General features: G+C 33.0%; 1 protein-coding gene across 4 annotated transcripts in view; it reads left to right on the top strand.

Moving 5' to 3' along the window:
• The window catches only part of RELCH (RAB11 binding and LisH domain, coiled-coil and HEAT repeat containing), a 103,051-nt gene that overhangs the window by 65,220 nt on the left and 15,637 nt on the right, over positions 1-22,194 (top strand). For 2 of the 4 annotated variants that reach the window (XM_045528065.1, XM_045528066.1), the window contains 9 exons: positions 2,274-2,430; positions 3,043-3,166; positions 4,240-4,288; positions 6,687-6,766; positions 10,727-10,833; positions 11,821-11,920; positions 16,177-16,259; positions 17,048-17,111; positions 18,541-18,679. In XM_045528065.1, coding sequence (XP_045384021.1) covers positions 2,274-2,430; positions 3,043-3,166; positions 4,240-4,288; positions 6,687-6,766; positions 10,727-10,833; positions 11,821-11,920; positions 16,177-16,259; positions 17,048-17,111; positions 18,541-18,679 — 903 coding nt within the window. Of the gene's footprint in view, positions 1-2,273; positions 2,431-3,042; positions 3,167-4,239; positions 4,289-6,686; positions 6,767-10,726; positions 10,834-11,820; positions 11,921-16,176; positions 16,260-16,764; positions 16,848-17,047; positions 17,112-18,540; positions 18,680-22,194 lie in introns of all 4 variants that reach the window. The other 2 variants (XM_045528064.1, XM_045528067.1) reach the window with 2 other exon arrangements.

A 22,194-nucleotide genomic window follows, 5' to 3' on the forward strand; every position in this document is an offset into this window, starting at 1 on the left:
TAACAGCTGTTATTTTGCTGGATAATTATGGTTATTTTGTTGACAATAAAATGCTGATGTTTTTCCAGCCTATTAAAATGGCATTTTGGGAACTTTTCTATGTTGTTATAAGTTAGACACCCAATTTTTTAAAAAATGACAGTTAAATATAATATTTTGAGCCTCCTGAACCATTCTGATTGCTTATCCATAATCACTGAGTAATCCATCTAATAGCTTATTTCCCAATATTATTTTGCTTCTGTTGGACCTAGCTTTTAATTATTCTGTTATTTTCCAATAATTTATCAGTGTTTTTTTAAGGAATAATGTTCATTCTATCGTAGTATAGCAGACTGTGATCAATTTAGTAGAATCCTGTTTGAAATTATGTCAGATATGCTTTGACATGATACAGATATATGAAGTACAAATATCCCTCACCATCCAAATCTGTATATATATGCATGTTTTATTAGGTCATTAAATATGAAATGCCCTATTTTGAATCAAAAGTTCAGTTTATTATATCTGAACAAGAAGAAGTACAATTAATCAAAGTATGTGCCTAAACTATCAACACAGTTTTGCCATCTTAACGGTAGCTTGCTTATGCCAGCAGTGAAGAAGCCTGGAGAGGCAGTGGCTATGAAATCACAAAAGCATGTTCCACAGCTTGTTGAGAATTGAATATTTTTCCTTGCAAGAAGTGATCCCAAGCAGGGAAGAAGTGGTAGTCAGTTCCCAAGGTCTGGTGAATATGGTGGATGACAAAGAGTTGTCAAGTCCAGTTTCTGTAGTTTGAGCAGCATTGTTTTTTGTGATATGTTGTCTAGAAAGAGGATTGGCCTGTCTCTATTGACTAATCTTGGCTGCTTAATTGCAAGCATCCTCATCATTTCATCCAAGTGGTTGCAGAGATATCCACTGTAATGGATTGACCAAGTTTCATGAAGCTGTAGTGGTTAATACCAGTACTGGACCACCAAACAGACACCATTAGCTTTTTTTGATGCATATTCAGTTTTGGACTGTGTTCTGGCACTTCATCTTTATCCAACCATTGTGCTGAATGCTTGCAATTGTCAAAAAGAATCCATTTTTCATCACATGTAACAATACAGTGTAGAAATGATTTGCCTTTATGCTGTGACAGCAAAGAGGAAAGCAAGCTTCGAGACAATTTCTCTTCTGATGCTCATTTAATTCATGCAGAAGCCATCTATCCAGCTTCTTTACTTTGCCGATCGGTTTTACATGGCCCAATGTTGTTGGACTAGTAATGTCAAACCAAACACTTCATTGATATTTTAAGCTGTCTGCACTGCATTGGTTCCACAACAGGACTCACATTCAAAAATAACATAAATTTTGGACTTATCCATGTTTTCACAAAAATTGCTTTAAAAAAAATTTGAAAGATAATCACAAGCTAAAATGTGCATTTGAAAGAATAAAGATGTATGTACCTTCACAATAAAAAGAAAAAAATAAAAAGTGTCAAAATGAAATGTCAAAGATATCAGCTGTCAAACTTAGTACTTAAGGAAGTCAGACATTCCATACTTAATAACCTAATATTTATAGAATTTTAAAAGTAAGTTTTTCAGTTTCCCCCCAAAAACTTTTAAAGTATATAGCATGGGACCCTGGTTATAGTATCTGTAGTACACTTTGCCTTATCTTACTGATCACTGGCTTTAATATTTTATAATAACTTGATGTTTATCAAACTGAAATTTTTTTAAACAAAGCATTTAATATTGAGAATTAAAAACTAAAAAAACCTGTTCAGCTGAAGCTCTAATGTATTTTATATATATATATGTTTTTTTCCTGCTATTAACTTATTCCTTACTCTCTGAAGGAAACATTTTATCATATTTATTATTTCATTGCTATAAAAAGTCCAGTAGAATTACAGGTATTTCTGGTTTTTTCCAACCATTTTCAAATCTATTCAAATCTAACAGTCTTATCTTTGGGCCAATTTTAATTTAACGTAAATGAAATTTTACTATTCATTAGAAAACTATTTCATTACAGTATTCCACTTATATAGTCTCACAAAAATCTGCTTCACTTTTGAGATTTGTTGAATTTGTTCACATGTGAGAAGAATTTATTTCTTTTATTCCTAAAAAAATGATGTGATTGATATGTTTGCTTTATATTTAACATTTACAAAAAGTTAATTAAATATAAGGGGGAAGGATCTTATTTTCCTTTTAATAGAAAAGCTGTTTGCAAACTGCCATTTTCCATATGATTTATTTTGCTTCTGTTATTTATAGTAACTAGGTTTCCTCGGCCTATGTCACCTCTTCAAGATGTGTCTACTATTATTGGAAGTCGTGAGCAATTGGCAGTGCTACTACAACTTTATGATTACCAGCTGGAACACGAGGGTACAACAGGCTGGGAGAGTTTACTATGGGTTGTCAATCAATTGTAAGTTACCACCTCCACACTCATTTGGTATACCTAAATCAGTGGAATGGAAAATAGCGCACTATATTTAGCCTTGGCACTGAGGAACAAAATATAACAAAATTTTTAAAATGTAACTTGGCATCATCTATGGTAAACTTCTTTAGGACAGGAGATTCACAGCTCTGGGTATGTAGTTATTTATGAAGAAGGTGCCACTGTATTATGTCCAAAGGATCTTTCCGCTGCCTTGGTTGTCCAATAGTGGTGATTGATTTTAAACTTCATCCAGACTTCTCATTTTGGGGGCTAAAACGGATGCCATGTTAGCCAAGCTCTTGCATGAAGCATCAAATCCATAGATTTGAGTCTCATTAACTCCATACTCAGAACTCTACCTTTAAGTTTCCATGTATTTTATAACAAACTGTTAAAATTGACTTTAAAGTGTTTATACTGTAGAATGTAATATATTATGTTAAGACCTTTTCAAAGGGTTCCAAACAATTCCTTTGCTTTGCTTTCAAAGAACAAAATAGAAGAGGTTGTTAGATTTTTATTGTTTCAGAAATTGGCAAGGAAACAGTAATTTATATGTATCTCCTGCCTATTTTTCTTTCCTTTCATATTCAGGTTGCCACAACTTATAGAAATAGTTGGCAAAATTAATGTTACTTCAACTGCCTGTGTCCATGAATTCTCCAGATTTTTCTGGCGCCTTTGCCGGACGTTTGGCAAAATTTTTACAAACACTAAGGTAAAAACTTGTATTCCATGTTTCCTTATATGCAAGAGACATAGAAATGTAATATGTTAATGCTATAAGAGAGTAAATAAAAGCATGAGCCATTCCTTTATTTTTAATATCCTAGAATACTGTGATAGTAAAAAAAATTCTAATTCCTAATATTCTTTTTATTGATTTTCAGAAGATGATTTAGCTTAAACTTAGTGTATACCATATAAAATTTAATCACTGTGGCTATCCTCATAGATTTTATTTATTTATTTATTTATTTATTTTGTTTTGTTTTTTTGAGACAGAGTCTCTCTCTGTTGCCTGGGCTAGAGTGAGTGCCATGGCGTCAGCCTCGCTCACAGCAACCTCAAACTCCTGGGCTTAAGCGATCCTACTGCCTCAGCCTCCCCAGTAGCTGGAACTACAGGCATGCGCCACCATGCCCGGCTAATTTTTTATATATATTTTAGTTGTCCATATAATTTCTTTCTATTTTTAGTAGAGACGGGGTCTCGCTGTTGCTCAGGCTGGTCTCGAACTCCTGACCTCAAACGATCCACCCACCTCGGCCTCCCAGAGTGCTGGGATTACAGGCGTGAGCCACCGCGCCCGGCCCCTCATAGATTTTAAATATAGGAAGTATCAGCTAGGGAACTCAACCACAATCCTTTGAATATGCTTCTGGCACTCACTGTCTACCACAGGTTCAGGAAGCAGCTGTTTGTTCAGCATACTTTGGTAAAAACCTCAGGCGATTGTGGAACCACAGCAACTTATATATAAAACTTGCTGCAAAGATACCACCTCTTAGAATAGCATGGACACTTGAGATAAATGCTATATATTTCAGTCACTACCAAAAGTATCATTTGTCATGTTTGCCTGTACAGGTTATTTTGTCGTTTCAGATATTAAAATAATTATTTTATCCTAAGCCTCATAATTAAGAATTATTACATTTCTGACCACTTAACTCAATAGTCTATAAAGCAAAATAAATAAATAGTAGTAGTGGCGGTAGTTAACGTTTTATTTAATCAATTGGTCCATTGAACCTGAGACTTGTTGAATCTTTTCTTTGGGTTGCTTAGGTAAAACCTCAGTTCCAGGAGATTTTAAGACTGTCTGAAGAAAACATTGGTAAGTTTGTTCATTGTTATTTTTAAAAACAATGGAATCTCTTTATTCAGGAAAAATACTATATTCAGTATATATAAATTGTATAAACAAACTAGCAAGTACAATTGAGAAAGAAAATTTATATTATGGAGTTCTTGGTTTTGTAACTAATATCTAATCACATCTAATATCCTTCCCATAAGTGGTAGTGAGATTAATCCTTGTCAATTTTTTTTTTTTTTTTTTTAATTTTTTTTGAGACAGAGTCTCACTTTCTTGCCCAGGCTAGAGTGCCGTGGCGTCAGCCTAGCTCACAGCAACCTCAAACTCCTGGGCTTAAGTGGTCCTTCTACCTCAGCCTCCTAAGTAGCTGGGACTACAGGCATGTGCCACCATGCCCGGCTAATTTTTTTCTATATATATTTTTAGCTGTCCAAATCATTTTTTTCTATTTTTAGTAGAGACAGGATCTCGCTCTTGCTCAGGCTGGTCTCGAACTCCTGAGCTCAACTGATCCACCTGCCTCAGCCTCCCAGAGTGCTAGGATTACAGGCGTGAGCCACCACGCCCCGCCATTGTCAATTTGATTGTAAATATCTACCTTCATTGTAACCAGATTGACCTAAGGCTGAGCCTCTCAAATGGGGAACTTATACCCTTGGAGGTTTGAAGTAGTATATTCAAGATACAGCAACTTAAAAAATAAGCTGCATTTGATTCATAATTAGTTATTTAAAACTTTTAAAAATTAAAACAAACATAATGGACAATAAATATATGTATACATGTTTTTAAAATGAAACATGAGATTTTAAAGAAACCACAGGGTTGAATGGGCAATTCTAGCCCCTTTGTTGATAGTTTTTAGTCAGAGTCCAGTTATACCACTATTGGTCTAAGAACTTTTTTATGTGTAAATATTGTGTCCCTGTTATTTTTTTAGTTTCTAGGATAAATTGTGGACAATGTTAGAAGAAATGTATAGTACCCCCCCCATTTTTAACTTGGTTGATTTTTAATGTATAGATAATTTTTACCTAAATCGTACTTTAGTGATTTGACTTGAATGGTCTAGAAAACTCCACTTTTGGCCATTCTCAGAGGTAGTTAAAAAATGAATAAATGAATTACTTTAAATTTGAAAACATTGATGAGTTTTTTTTTGGACAAATTTCTTCTCAAAGGTTATTTTCAGTAGCCTTTTAAAGGGTTGATGTTTGGAATGCCTAAATTGTTGTTATTATCTGTTTTAGTTTATTATTAATTCTGATGATAAATTGGTGAAAAAAATTAAATACTCTAAAAACTGACAGCTTTTGTCATTATTAGTTAGCCATGAATATTATTTAGCTGTTCAAATAAGAAGTGATTATTAACTCCTGTATATACAGTCCATGTCTATGAATTCAGTTTAAACTTAGATTCCTAGTCTCAGATTTATTTCTCTACTACCATTGTCATACTCAACTGACACAATACTCCACCCAAGAAAAAGTTATTCTTACCAAGATAATAAATAAACCTCAAATACTAATTAATGTAAAAATGGACTTTTCTTTTTTTGCTAAAATTTCTTCAGAGCAGTTAGTTAAATACATCTTTTCAACTCAATTTCTTTACTACTCTTGGAAAATAATTTATAACCATATATAAAAAGAAATATAGTAACAAAAAAATTATTGAGAGCATTAACAGCAAACATAAAGCACTTAACACAGTGCCTCATGATTAATAAATAAGAGCTCTTGTTGCTGGAAATTATCATCTCTGGAACTTTTCTTTTGGAATTGTCTACAGATGCTATTTAAGAAAGTCTCATACAGTAGTTACAGGGCACACACCTATGGTTGGATGCTTTCCTGTCTCTACTTAGGCTGATTGCTTCCTCCTCCATGAAAATAATTAGGGCTCTGTCTGTGTAAAAACCCTATTGAAGGTACAGGAGGGCTCAGGAATTAGTCTAGTAGTAGAAACTAGGTAGAATCTCCTATCTGGAAACAGATTAAATAACATTCATCTAGATGCCAGCTTTTAGCTGAGTGCCTTTACATTTGAAACACTGCAGATTGAAGGCATAAAAATTTAGGAAGACCTTCCTGTGTGGGCACTTGGGAGACTCTTAAAGAAAGCTCTGATTTCTGATTATGGAAATAGGAATATAACATCTCATGTTAGTTACTAAACTTCTTTCTTATTTATCAGAAATGTCTATGCTTAATGGCTCTTCAAGAAGCATTAAGTTGTATTTTAGACCAACCAACCAGTAGAAATGAGTTTCAATCACAATATTTTTCAAAGTAATGATAATATTTATTTGTAACCTAGTAAATTGTTGTAATTTTTATTATAAATGCATTGTGACTTTTTTCTTTACACTTAAAATATACTCACATTTTTTAAATTATTTTAATGATTTTAGATTCCTCAGCAGGAAATGGGGTCCTCACTAAAGCTACAGTTCCCATTTATGCAACAGGCGTCCTTACATGTTATATTCAGGTAAGGGAAAATTTCTTATTCTCTAGTAAAAGTGCTTCCTATTTCAAAAAATACCTATATGTCTTCTGAATGTGTGTATAAGTGAAATTGTTACCCATAAAGGAAAACAAAATTTATTAATTTTATTCAATAAATAATTTATAATGGAGATTATATTTGAATAATAAAGGTCAGAGTTGAACAAATAAATTTAGAGATTGTGAGCTTTTTTATATTTTCTTAGAAGTGTTAGATTGCACTTATTTAGCAGGGTTTCTTTGTGTTTCATGATGAGGTTTTCATAAATAACAAAGCACGTGTGTTATGTAAACTAAACTATACAATGCTATAGTTTATCATCATTTTTAGCAAAGTGCTTTTTAATAATATAGGTTGAGTAGCCCTTATCTAAAATGCTTGGGACCAGAAGTATTTCAGATTTTGGAATTTTTTCAGATTTTGGAATATTTGCATATATATAATGAGGTATCTTAGGGATGGGACCCAAGTCTAAACACAAAATGTATTTGTTTCATATACACCTTATATGTGTAGCCTGAAGGTAATTTTATACAATATTTTTAATAATTCTGTGCATGAAACAAAAGTTTGTGTACATTGAACCAAAGGTGTCACTATCTCAGCCATTCATTAGCATCACATCATTATCATTTCTGACTCTGAATTTATATGCTACCAATTAATCATTTTCTTACAGTTATTCACACATAAGTACTTAACAGTAAAAAATATAGCATATCATTACTACAGTGAAAAAAAATAATGTGGTCAGGGTAACTAAACACCAGAATACCTTTAAACAACAGCCACAACGAACAACGTCAGGCTTTCACTTGTGCATCCTGGTTGGCGCTCAAAAAGTCTCAGATTTTGGAGCATTTTGGATTTTCAAATCAGGAATGCTCAACTTGTACTTTATTATTCTTAATTGCTACTGCATAACAAACTTCCCCAAAGATTGTAACTGTTTTATTTGCTCCTGATTCTGCAATCTGGGCTTCACTCAGCTTCCTCTTCTGCTGGTTGTGCTGGTGGTCTTTCCTGTTGCTGAATTAAATGGGTTGGTTGATAAGGTCTCATTTGGAATGGCTGAACTCCACTCTCCATGTACTCTCAGGAATTCTCCTCTGCACATGGCCTGTGGAGCAGCAGAGCCAGACATGGTGGCTAATGTCTCCCAAGAATGCAAAAGCCTAATCTGCTAGGCTAAGGCTTAGGCCTATAATTAGCATATTATTTCTTTTGCAGTCTTTTGGTTAAGTAAGTCCCAGACCCAGCCCAGATTCAAGAGGAGGGAACTAAGCTAGGGTGTGAACCAGCAGATGTGATCCATTGGTGACCACCAATGTAACAGATTCCCACACTCTACTTAACATTGTTTTAAGTAAAGTATATGATGTGTCTCAAGGCATACTAGTAATTTTTAAGTATGAGGCAGTTTCACCAGTAAAGTGGAAATACAAACTTAAGATAAAACATTTTTACAAATTAGAATGTGAGAATGAAGAAGGAACACCTTTTTCCAATGGTTTCCTGAATTTTTGCCTGCTAATACCTAACTTCTTTCTTTTGCCCTTTGAATTCAAAGTACAGCAATTCATATTTACTGCACTCTTCTTTCAAAACAAATTTGAGTCATCTTATAGTATTAAAATATAATTCCACAGTATAATATATTATTTTGCAGTAGAAGTTCCAATTCTGTTAAAGTAGCACAGTATTCTTTTAAATTTTACTTTTCTACACTAGTTTCTAAGACTACCTTGTAATATGGATACTGTTCTGTGTGTAAGATATTTCAAGTCATGTACATTAATAGATTGTCTCTATTGTTTTTAAATTCATGGAGATCAAGGATATTAATCCCTAACACAGTGCCAGACACAATAGTATACATACCATTCTCCTCTTTTTAATTTTGGAATCTGTTCCAGCATAAGTAGCCTTCCAATGTTTTGTTGGTATTTGTATTTTGACCATAAATAGCATTTTAAAGCATAATAAAATACTAATTACAGGCTTGGCTCATAGTAAGCCTTTATCTGTTGAATAAAGGAATAAGGACATGTCTTTTGAGTCACTATGAAGTCTAAATATGTTATTCATATCTCTAAAGAGATAAAAACATTTCAGCTTGTTACAAAATGTTTAGTACCTTGAGGTAGCAATCACAGGTTGCCAGTGTTTCTCATTTTAGGAAGCACATACCAACAGTTAATATTTCTCTCATGAAACAAAGTTTTGTTAGGATAAATCACAGTCCTATTTGCTTTAGTAAACAAAAACTATCTTCAATCAAATACACAAGCAGTATTACTTGTTTTTAAGATTTCAAAAATGAGGAATACGATTATATTAATAGTAAATTTTCAAAAATCAAAAGAATTCATGCTCATTTAGAAGTCTATTTTATAGCTCTTATTTCACTCTTTTTTTTTTATTTTTTTTTTATTTTTTATTTCAGCTCTTCATGGGGGTACAAAAGCTCAGGTTATATACATTGTCCGTGTCCCCCCCATCCCCCTGAGTCAGAGCCTCAGGCGTGTCCATTCTCCAGACAGTGTACCTGGCATTCACCATGTAGTCATACCTCCATCCCCTCCCCCCCCACCTCCCCGAGTCAGCACCTTCAAGCATGACCATTCCCCAGACGGTGCGCAACACACTCATCATGTAGGCATACATCCATCCCCTCCCCCTACCCCCCTTATTTCACTCTTAGTTGTTGTTTTTTTTCCAGATTTCCAATTCATTTCCCAATGTGATATCTGCTTTATGTTTGACATAGTAGGTAACAAATGGGTGAAGTCTCTTTTCCAACATTGTCCTGATGCTGTTTTAGCAGTGTCTATGCCTTTTTACTAAGTAGACTAAGTAAACTGCCCTGTCTTAAAACTGCTATAATCATCCTTTTTTCAGGTTAGCCATTGCTTTTGTCAATCCTTTCTCTCTGCCTCTTTCTAAACTACCCTGACTATGTAGGATAAAAAGGCAGGTGGTAATCCAGTCTTTCTCATGGATCTACTGATACATTCAAAAGCTATTTATTATTGACCTCCTATGTTCCTACTAACAACTTGAGTTTAATTTATTATATATTTATTTCCTGATGGAATGTCAGATACCCTTGCCTTATAGATTCAGATTAATTGAACATAGAAAGTTATTTTTTTAACTCTCCTAATTTATTTTTAACAGGTTTGCTTTTTCTAGCATACTTAAGATGCTATTTAAAAAGAAAGAACTATTTTCTGATTATGAAAATAATAATGGTTCATTGAAGAAAGTTTGAAAACTACAGATTTTTTTTTAATCAAGGGGTGCAACTATTTCTTTAAAGAACACAGTAGTCTGTATTTTACCAAGTGTGTGGTTTTTCACCACTAGGATATTGTAAAAATAATTTCTTGGAAATCATTTTTATACTATTAAGAGGATAACTGTTTTAGTAATTTGTATTTAACTATACAGAGCCAAAATTCATTGGAAATAAAATTGGTAAAGTAAATTTTAATAAAAGATTATACATTTTATTGTTCTAAATTAAGATCATCGAGTAAAACTTTCTGCAGTGATAAAAATAATCTGTATCTGAGTTGTCCGATAAGATAGGCACTAGTCACATATGGCTATGAAGTCTTTGAATTATAGCTAGTGCAGCTAAGAAACTGAATCTTTCATTTTACATAATTTTTTATTTAAATTTAAATATAAATAATCATATGTGGCTAGTGGCTACCATATTGGACAGCACAAGTCTAAATCAAAGAATAGAGATAATCTTTGTCTTCATACCATTCTGATCATAGATAATGCTTAGTAAGTATCTTTAATTAAAATGGCTCCAAATTAGGATATTTTCCCCTTATTTGGTAACATTTCTAATTGTAGATAGGTAGTTATGGTATTTAGTTCTACTTGATTGTTTGGAAATTCATTATCAGTATTTTTCCTCTGTAGGAAGAAGACAGAAAATTGCTAGTTGGATTCTTAGAAGATGTAATGACCCTGCTTTCATTATCTCATGCTCCTCTTGATAGCCTGAAGGCTTCTTTTGTGGAACTGGGGTAAAAAAATAACAGCTTATAGTTTTTTAAAAGGCAGCATATTGTAAAGTCTCTAAACTGGATTTATAGAGTACATATTCTAAGTCTAAAAGGATTGGCATACACACCTATTCTTCTGGTTTTGAGACTTAAGTTTTTTTGTTTTTTGGCTTGTTTTTGGTTTTGCTGATTTGTACATTCTTAATATTTTATAATCAATACATTTTAATTTTTAAAAATGGGGGAAAGGGTGCAGACATATGTTTTCTCTGAAGCAGTTGGAGAAATAAAATCAAGTACAGACTTGAAGAAAAGTTAGTTTCCCAGAACTGAAAAAGGAGCTTCCAGGGAAAGCCAGCTCGTCAGGCTCCTTTTTCTTTCTATTTGATTTGCTCAGTCCTACATAAAACCACATCATCTGGCTGCTAAAGTAGTTTTAGCTCAGTCTTTACTGAAAACAGGCTCATGCATTTATTAATAATATCACCTGAGATCTGGATAGGCTTTACAGCCAAAAATACCCTCCCATATAGATGGTTTGAGTTGACCTTATTTGATCCTATATCAGCCGTATGACATAAATAGGACATGTACTGCTTCCTCAGTTTTTATAAATGTAGAAACTAAGAGCCATAGAAGTTGTAACTTACCCATCTGACTCTTAGTCCAGTGGTATTTTTTTCTTCATACATAAATTTTATGTTTCTTTCTTTATAATGTTAACTTGCATGCTATTAAAAAGAATAAACATTTCTGTCACAACTGCAAATGCTTAGAGAAGCTGAAAGTTTGTGTTATATAAGGTTACTTCCTTAAGTAACTTTATACATCAAGTGCCCATAGACTTTCAAAGAATCTTAGCTGTGACCTGTTTAACCATACAAAGTAATTTCATGTGTTCTGTCAATATTTTTTAGCATTCATTTTATCATCCTTTTAAATATAGTTTTTCAGTATACCAGTAAGGCACTGTGGCTCTCAATTTTAACATTGATTTTTTTCTTCTAGTGCAAATCCAGCATACCATGAATTACTGTTAACGGTTTTGTGGTATGGTGTTGTCCACACTTCAGCACTTGTGAGGTGTACTGCTGCTAGAATGTTTGAGGTATGTAAACACATGCTTCTGTTTGTTCCAATTATATGATTTTTTAGAAGAGGGAGAAGGGACTATTTTTGTTTTTTTAAAGGCTTTGCATACCATATTATGTTGATATATATTTTATGGCACTGAACAGTGTCTAGTTGTGTACTGTGTGATGGGGCAGAAATTTAGCTTTGACATATTTAAGAATGTTTTCTAGCCTTACTGGTTCCTTGAATGTTATTTTTATTATCAGCACTATCTCCAAATTCTCTTTTAAATCTCATTTTAATCACTATCCTACATAAATCTTTCTGACTATACTTTTCTATTTACTAAGCTAAATGACTACTAAAATAAAACTACATGAGGTATTTTTCAAGTTATAAAATGTAGTTGGATTCATCAGTACTATCAGAAAATCAATTATTGTAATTATGGAAATATTTATTTTGTTGATTACTCCTACTTCACTGTTCCCTCACATATCATATGTAGAATAACATCCAAGTACATTAAGTGCCCATAGACATAAAAGGGAAGAGACTGTTCATATAATTTACCTAGACTTTTTTTAATTGCCACTTACCCAAGTTAAGTATGAAAATTAAAATATTTATCTTTTGTACCCATCCTATAGCAAATTATGTCATAGCCTAGTATATTTTCTGTATAGAAATATTTTTAGAACTTTATTTGAGCAATAAAATTGGTTTTCTTTTTCTTGTTGATTTTGAGTCTTGTCATAGAGCTAGGCTGTCTGGGTTCAGTTTCTATCTCTGCGACCTAGTGACTTTGTAAATTATTTGGGCAAGTTTGAACTTCTCTGTGCGTTAGTTTCCTCATCTACAAAGTGTATTTGATAATAAAAAGTATCGATCTCAAAGGATTTTTGTTAATGTTAAATGAATTAATGCTTCTAAAACCCATAAAACGGTTCTGGAACATAATAATGCTTATAATAAATAGTAACTAATATTGTCATTATTTTTTTAATCCATGGTATTATTTCACAAAATAACATAATAGTATAGGGAACATATACTTAACTAAAATTGTCCCTAATATGCATGTGATTCTTACAGTGTATTAAAGCATTTATTTCCATAAGAATTCAAATCTTCCTGAATTTCAAAATTACGCCACAATTTAAGATAAATTGCAATTGGAATGAAAGGGCACTAATGTATTTAAAATATATGCCTTCTAAAATTTTTAAATATATAAATTAGATCTGTGGACTCTAAAGAAAATTCCATTTTTGTCAGGAAGTTGAAAATCCTTTTCCATGTTCCAGTTATTATACATATGTGATCAAAAAAGCTGTAATCATAGGCTCTTTGTCAAGGTGAATGCCAAGTAATTGTTTGGTTTTATGTCTAGTCAAGTTCCTTCTGGTTATAAATAATTTGATTATTCAATATGCTGAAAAAGGGTCATTACAATGAAAGAAGAATCATTCTCCAATCCCCTCCTCCCCTACAGAAGAAAAAAAATGTCATTTTAAATAAAGAGCTATTTCTTTAATATGCTCTCTTCATAGGATTTTATTCTAAGACCATAAAAGCTATTGCTTCCGTTTGTCTCTAAAATCTATATATGCACTGGTAAAGCATACCTTAATAAATGAAAATAATTTAAGTAAACAAAATGAGGCACCCTCCCTTTTTATTTGTTTTGGTTTTCTGCCTTCTTATGTGGCTTTTGTCTGGTTTTGGTTTCTGTATTTGCTGTCAGTGCTGGTCTGGAAGCTTAAGCAGTTTTCAGTGTTCTCTCAGGTTCATTATGAACTTCTGAGTCTAGTTGGAGAGAATATTTCAATATTTTTCAAATTCATTTATGATAAAAATTTCACTGAGCATGTCAAAAAAGTTATCAGTAGAAGAAATTAAATTTTCTTTTTTGTCAATTATCCTTACTTTGAACAAAATTGTATTGAAAGAATAAATATTCTTCATAAGATTTCTTTTGCTACCAATGCTTTGTAATTTAGAATTATGCCTACTTCTCCTAAAAATGAGTTAATTCAAATTAAAAACATAGAAAGCAGGACACTTAAAATAAATTCTTTTTTAGAAAAGCAAGACCAGAAACTGTTCTTGCTTTTTAAAGTGAAGAATGCATATGCTAGGAACCTAATATAAGATACTTGAGAAATTGAATATTAAATTTAGCTTAGTTTTTAGATGGCAGGACAAAAAGGGGGGGACCCAATCAATCATATTATTCTCATTGTTAAATAAGAAGCCATATTACATTTTGAAGTAGCAAATTAATGATATTATTTTATAAGGGGAATTTGTCCTGGTGTGACATGATAAATTTCCCAAAAGATGCAGAAGAGAACTTCAAATAACTATTTTTTATATCAATCATAAGGAAATTGAGCATGTAACATTAGACCACAACTCAAAGAAGGCATGGGACTGTAAGTCAGATGAGACCAAGTTCATTTTCTAGCTCCACTACTTAGGCTTTAAAACCCTGGACATGTTACTTAACTTCTCTAAGCCTCAGTTTCTTCATCTGTTAAAATAATGATAATATTATATTTGTACTTATCACATGTAAAGATCAAATGATATATTATTTTGTATGTAATAATTGATAAGGTCTTAAATTTACTTTCTGATTCTCTAGCTTAATAAAGAAATTGAAATTAAAAACCCCAGAGCAATGAAAAATTAACTTGTCCCCTAGATTATCCTCTTTTTTAATGCTTTTGGCAGGTGCAAGATAGCAGACATTTCAATATACACTTTACTGATTCAAATCTAAGCTATCTTATTTACAAAATGGTACAGAGAAGAAAATTTTAACAGTATTTGAACTTCCTTGTCCTACTTCTTTCTTCCTGACATCTGTAATGTTTAAGGAAATAACAAAAGTTCTTTGTAATCTTATTCCTGCCTAATTATTTGTGGGCTTTTTTAAAAAAACTATTTCAGAATATTGAATTAGATTCTAAAATGAATCCCTTGGTAAATGGTAATGATTTATTGCAAAATTAAGAATCTTCACATAAAGTGAGCTGTGCTCTCTCTGATGAGTTGTATAGGAGGAATGCCTTAACATAAGCCCACAGTGGTAAATTTTTGTTAATAAAACATCCATGACATCTTTGATCTTCTGTGAGGACTAGTTCTAATTACTAGGCAAACAGATTGGTAAGCACTTAGGATGAATACGTGCTTACATTCTGAAATTGAGAAGGGGGTTGCACATCTCTATTGAACTCATAAAATTCAGTAATACATATAAAACAAAATGCATACCATTCAATATTACCCTCTTGTTTTGCAATTTAGCATTGGCCACTAAATGGTTTTTATGATTAGATTATAGAAATCTAATTCTCATCATTTTTATTTTAAAGTTTATTTGAGCTTATAGAGAAATGTAAAACAAAGAACTGTTTAGATGTTAACCACCAAAAAGTTTTTTTAACGAAATAATTTCTTTTTCCAAATATATCACAAATCATATATTCTTGGAGTGGTCAGAATAAACTCTCATTTCTTGAGTGTCTACTCTTTGTCAGGCACAGTATTTAGGCACGTTGTATGCAAATCAATAGCACAACAGTCCTTTGAGGTAGATCATAGTATCACCATTTTCAGATGAGAAAACTGAGTTAAGAGATTATATAATATATCTAAGACCACATGGATAATAAGTGGAGAATTGGAATCTGAACCCAGATCTGATTCCCAAGTGTAACACTTTCTAGTAGGCTGCATTAGATCTCTGTACTTCAAAAAGAAAGCTATATGATTTAGAAAGTTGGAAATTTTCCTGTGTGGTTTTTAAATTTACTTGCTATAGAACAATATAATAAGTGGTTTAGCAGTGGCTGCTAGCCATTTCAGTTTGGTTTAAAAACAACCCAGTTTGTACCTCATTGGTCATAATAAAACTACACCACATTTGAGTATTTTAACCATTTAACTTTACTTTATAAAAAGTAAAGTTTTCTTTTAAGTTGCATTTTAATTGACATTGAAATTGCATAGACTATTTGACCAAAAGTACAAACTGCCAATGAATTGGTAACAAAATCTGTTTTTGTGAACTGCTAGGCTATTTAAGCTTTATTTTCCTCCTAAGCATTCTCTGCCTTTGTAAAGCACTCTAGTAGCACAGTATTTGCTTAGCTTCTAATTTTGGTTTTGCTTTTGTGTTTTCTCTCTTTCTCTTGGTTGTTCCTTTCTTCTTCCCGTGGCGCACTGTTTGCTCTTTCCGTGCATCACCTGTGAATACCCCCTACGCTGACCAATCAGCTGTTGGTGAAGGGGGTGAATGAAACTCTGGTAGCTCAGAGGGTTGTTCCTGCTCTCATTACTCTCTCCAGTGACCCTGAAATGTAAGTGTCGTCCCTGCCTTTTACATTCAGCATCCCTTTCAAAATGTGCCTGTCAAGAAATAGCCATCAGCTTTTAAATTTATTGAAGACTCTTTAAAAAAATAAAATTGGGTTATGCTTATTTGATTTTAAACTTTATCGTATTACTATTCATATATCATGTTGTTTTTAAATCAATCTTCACTGTAAGCCTAATTTGGAGGCCATGTATTAAATAAACATTAGTATTAATGGTATCACTGCTCAATAAACATTTCCAAAACCTAAAACAGGATGATGGACTATTTCTTTCAAGCCAAGAAAGGATGCTCTGCTAATCTCACTAACAGGTTGTTACCAGTAAGCGTTAATAGCATGAACCAAAGGCTTAACATTTTAATGTCTCGTGTGGATGACTAAACCAAGAAAGGCCAATGAGTCTGCCTGCCCATCCTCAGTCACAGCTAACCCAGTTCTCATTCCAGTTTACCAAACCATTTTTTATTGCATGTTGACTGGTTTACAGCTGACTCTTCGAGGCATGAGTGAAGCGTTAGTTGACAAGCGGGTTGCTCCGGCCCTTGTTACCTTGTCCAGTGATCCTGAATTGTGAGTTTCACAGACTGCGACCTTAAGTTATCCTGTCTGTCTTTTTGAGCATTCTTCTTGGTCTGCTTTTTTTTTTATTTACTTTGTCATTGCTAGAGACTAATACAGTACATTTACCTTGTACTTACTTTGATATGCATTTTAATAATATTCATTTTTTATCTCAAAGTTTCAGTTTCTTTCTTTTTTAATTCTAACAGCTCTGTCAGGATTGCCACAATTCCAGCCTTTGGCACTATCATGGAAACAGTAATTCAAAGAGAGGTAGGAAATAATTGAAATTTATTTATATCTGTGTATTATTGAGGTGATGATGATGCATTACTATACATGTACCTGTTAGCAGCGGGCAGGAAGCATCATACCTTTCATTTGTTTTGTAGTTAGTTATGGGCCAGAGAAAGATCTCACTATTTGAAAACATGGTAGCCTAACCAACATATATTTCCGTATCCTAAAGAAACTCTAGTTTTTTTTCTCAATTAGAAAATTAAGTGTAAGCCAGTGCTTAGATGTTCTATTTTAAGCCTCATTACATATTGCAGTTTTGAATAATCCTTCAAATCAGGTCTAGTTTCAAGGACATCTATTATTCAGTAGACTTATCTACATAAATTCTTGATTCCCAATGTGCACAGATTTGAAGAATATTTTGCTAGATAACATTAGACACACAAATCCATCTTAGTTTTACAAATGAAGGTGAGAAAGCACCTGTATTGTGATAATTGTGTCATTGATACCAAGCTGTAAAGGCATTTAGTGGACTGGTATCATCTTGTTACAGAGTATATTACTGTGCAAACCCTCTGTCTTGCTTGTTTTAGGAGATAACGAAGGTTATTCTCCCTGAAAGTACATTTTAATTTTGAAACTGTGATTTCATTTCAAATTTTTTAGTTTCTATGTGCATCATTAACTATAAGACACATCTCAAAATTAGTATCAGAATTGTATTCTTTGTTATTATGTTGGATATGTCCATATAGAAATAAAAAACCCTGTAGATTAGAAAATAAATTATTTATGGACATATTACCTAGTCACTTAAATGGAAAACCTATTTTACCAAAAAAACAAAAATGTTAATAAAATTCCTTTATAGATTTTTTATAACAAAAATTAAACCATTTTGTTAGTTATAGAAAGAACATTTTCCCTTTTTTTTCACTTATATATTTCACTGGTGAAGCAACAGAAAAAAAAGCACATCATTTTGCAAAGCTTGCAGTCTTGGCAGAATTTCAACATGTTCTTAAATCCTAAAATAAGAATGTCTTTTAGGGAAATGTGAGTAAGATATAAGTCATTAATGACTCATTGCTTTCAGAAGGTGAATAATTGGGTAGCTTAACACTGTGATTTAAGAATTATAATTTAGATATAAAATAATCATAAACATCTATTTCTCCCTAAATATGGTAGGGGTTTTTTTCTTTTGTTTTTACAATTTGTTGGGGAATATTTGAATTTTAAAAAAACAATTAAGAATTAACAAGCATAAATGAAAATGTGAAACCTTTTCTGAGCCAAAAAATTAAATAACTATTTAACTCCAAATTTCTACCATTATGGGGATATTAATCGTTTGAATCCACTGCTGCAAGGCATGTTTAATGTGTATCTTTCACTTTAACAATGCTACCCAGTTTTTTATATTCTATAAAATGACTGTACATTATCCAATTTGAAGTTGCTGGAAAGAGTGAAAATGCAGTTGGCTTCTTTCCTGGAAGATCCTCAGTATCAAGACCAACATTCTTTGCATACAGAGATTATAAAAACATTTGGTAGAGTTGGGCCTAATGCAGAACCCAGGTTCCGAGATGAGTGTAAGTTGCATTTTTCTTCCTTTTTCTCTGAATTATAATGTAAAAATCAAAGCCAGAAACCTCTCTGAGGATTTGTTATGTTTTAAAGCCTTTCTGTGTATCTTTCATAAACTGAAAGTTGAATGTAAAACAAGTTAGTTATTATGAATTGATCAGTATTGCTATTAGTGGGTGATTTCTTATACTATGTACTGATTACTGTAAGACATGAACTCATAAACTTAATTTCAAGTTATTTTAGAAACATTTCATAATAACTGTTAATTGCAAAATGCTGTGCTGCCTTTTACTTAAGAGTTTCTTTTTTATTTTTATGGAAATTTTTGTGTGTTTCCAGACATATTCTTAGGAAAAATATGCATTTCTTCCACTTAGAATACTCAACATGACACATCGCTTGTTTTAATTCATGGTTTGTTGATCTGTTAAACAATCTGCATGATTATCTGCTAAATATTTTCTGGTTTCTACGGTATCTCTTTTACTGCCTCAACCTTTATGACAATAATTCTTTGGGTATTACCAAAGCACCCCAAAATTATTACTCCAATGTCATGTCACTGCTATAATTTAGTCCTTTTATTTTTAGCAATTTGACAATCTCTAAGGAGGGCCACAAGTTGGGACACTTCAGGCAGTTTGATTTCTAGTACAAAATTGGTTTCTTTAACAGGCTAATTATTGAAATCCAGCTTGGTATTGTCTCTTACTGTTTTTATGATAAGAGTCATCAAAAAAAAAAAAAAAAAAAGATTAAGTCAGGATTTGGACCGCAGTGGCCAAAAGATCTGTTGAGGGCATGGACACTGACCAAGCTGCACAAACACTCATGTGATTCTTTTTCACTGGGTACATGTATTTATAATTAATTAACCAACTAACAACAAAAAGTTATTTCCATATTTTAGTTAGCAATGGGGTAATTCCACATGTTGCAACATCAAATTTATAGGTAATCCCAGTGGCTGCTCTGAAGATGCCTTGACTTTGTTGAGGCTGTATGCTCTGAGGCAAGGAGAATAACTTCTTGGCTCCTGGATTAAGGGACAGATTAAATAGGCAATGGGTCTTTTGGTGTGTGCCATGTGTTGAGTTAAAACCTCCCTAGAACATGATCTAACCTTTTTATGTACATTCAAAAGAAAGATTTATGATAATCTGGGAAGAATCAGTCTGGATTCTTATAGGCTCTGCTCCAATTATTTTGTTATATCTTTGGAGTATTTTGTCCACAGTGATTGTGAGACTATAGTTATTTCTCAAATCAAATGTATCAGTGTCTTAATGTCTCTTTCTAGAGTTTTTTAAATATCTAAAAATATAGAGTAGATACCTACCTATTAAATTTATAGGAGTAGCATAAGAAGAAGAAAGGAATTTTCTTCTCATAATGGTCTCAAAATAATAAAGGTTGGCTTGGGAAAAAAAATTAGGTTAGAGATCCACACTGCTTGAATAGGTCTAGTAAACCACTATCCCTGAAGCCTTCTACAGCTTACTATAAAACCGTATGTCTTATGTCATCTTTCACATTTTGGCACAACCAGACTTTTTTTTTTTTAAGACAAAAATCAGTCTTTTCTTTCCTTTGGTATCTGTTTCCTAGTCAAGTAGCTTCTCTTTGCTTTAGAGCTTTACTCTGAGGAATTTAATGTCCTATATTAATAAAATAAATGGTAAAGTAGAACCTGTATCAAAAAGAATGCTATATTGTTAACCATCTCTATTTATAGACAATTAACTTTGGGAGTTGAGAGGAAGGACAGAGAATTTCTGGGTGGTAATGTCTCCCTTGGAATGACATTTTGTATACTTAGATATTTGCCCCTGTATCACTTAGCAAATATAAGACATTAATTCTTTCAGTGGGGCCCCTTGTTGTTTTCCGGGGGTTTTTTGGGTTGTTGTTTTTTTTGTTTTTTTTTTTTGGAGACAGAGTCTTGCTCTGTCACCCAGGCTAGAGTGCAGTAGCGTCATCATAGCTCACTGCAACCTCAAATTCCTGGGTTCAAATGATCCTCCTGCCTCAGCCTCCTGAATAGCTGGGACTACAGGCATGCGCCACCACACCCAGCTAATTTTTCTATTTTTTGTAGAGACAAGGTCTTGCTCTTGCTTAGGCTAGTCTCGAACTCCTGGCCTCAAGCCATCCTCCCTTCTCAGCCTCTCAGAGTGCTGAGATTATAGGCTTGAGGCACTGCACCTGGCCTCTTTCCCAGTTCTTAATCATCACAGCACCTTTTGGTCTTGATTTTACTTCAAGGGCCAGTTGTGTTATCTGGAACACTATACAGTCATTTTTGTTTTCAGCTAGGAATATTTTACTTTGTAAGACTCTTTGAAAATGTTTGGTCATACATTGAAGATTTTCTAATGTAGCAATTTTCCATTTCAGATTTTTTTCCCCCTAAGTTTCATATTTCAGGTCTGAGCCCATTAGATTTCCTTTACAACCATTGGATCTATCCCAGAATATTTTTTGACAGTTTTCTGAAATTTACAATTTTATAAAATTTCCTGTTGATTTATCTCTATTTTACTTGCAATTTTAAATCTTTGTCTAGTCTGCCCCAAAGAAAAAGGCTTCTGCAGTAACATTATGTTAAATATTTTCTTTTTTTCTTTGCTACTCAAGGCCAGTTTTAGAATTATGCCCATCTAAGCTGGGTGCAGTGACATACGCGTCTGTTGTCCCAGCTACTCAGGAGGTTGAGGCAGGAGCATCACTTAAGCCCAGGAGTTTGAGGCTATCGTGTGCTATGCTTATACCTGTGAATAGCTACTGCAGCCCAGCCCGGGTAACAAAGTGAGATCCTGTCTCTTTTACCCCAAAAAAAAAAAAAAAAAAGGAATTATGTCTACCTAGCTTATTATTACTAAATTTTCTCCTGGTTTTTAATCTCCTACTGCTTTTAACTGTAATATTTCTCTTCATCTGAGGTGTTTACAATTAAGAGAATTAGTTAATACAAATATGGGAGCCAAGATGATACATATGTAGTGAAATCTTGAATTCTGTAGTAAATTTCTATCTTGTCTTCCTGACAATTAGGAATATCCTTAATTATAGCCTTTAACTGCCTCTAGACTAGAGTTTAAATTAACTTCTGTAGAATTATTTTCTAGTCAAGCAATTTTAAGGGGATTTTGTACAGTGTGATTGTTGTGTTTCTGGGAAAAACACTGAGGAAAGGTCAGAGAACTCAGGAGCAGAAGGAATAAAGGGGCCATGCATAAATAGATAAAGCTCGGGGAAGCTAAGTTTCAGAAGGTTTGGCCAGAAATGAACTAGAGAGTTTTTGAGAGAGACCATCTTAGAGTCACTATTTTGTTGAAGCATCAGCATGCTGATTAATGAAGCTGACAACTGCATGTTTGGAGTTTTGGTCTCCTAATTTTTTCTAGACCTCTTCTGAAGTATATCATTAATTTTGACAAGTCAAAAAGCCCCCTAAATATGGCCATTGTTATTCTAAGTTTTTGTGGGTATTTTTGTCATTTACTAAGTTAAGCAT

The sequence above is a fragment of the Lemur catta genome, chromosome 16, assembly GCF_020740605.2.
Source record: "Lemur catta isolate mLemCat1 chromosome 16, mLemCat1.pri, whole genome shotgun sequence".
Classification (NCBI taxonomy): domain Eukaryota; kingdom Metazoa; phylum Chordata; class Mammalia; order Primates; family Lemuridae; genus Lemur; species Lemur catta.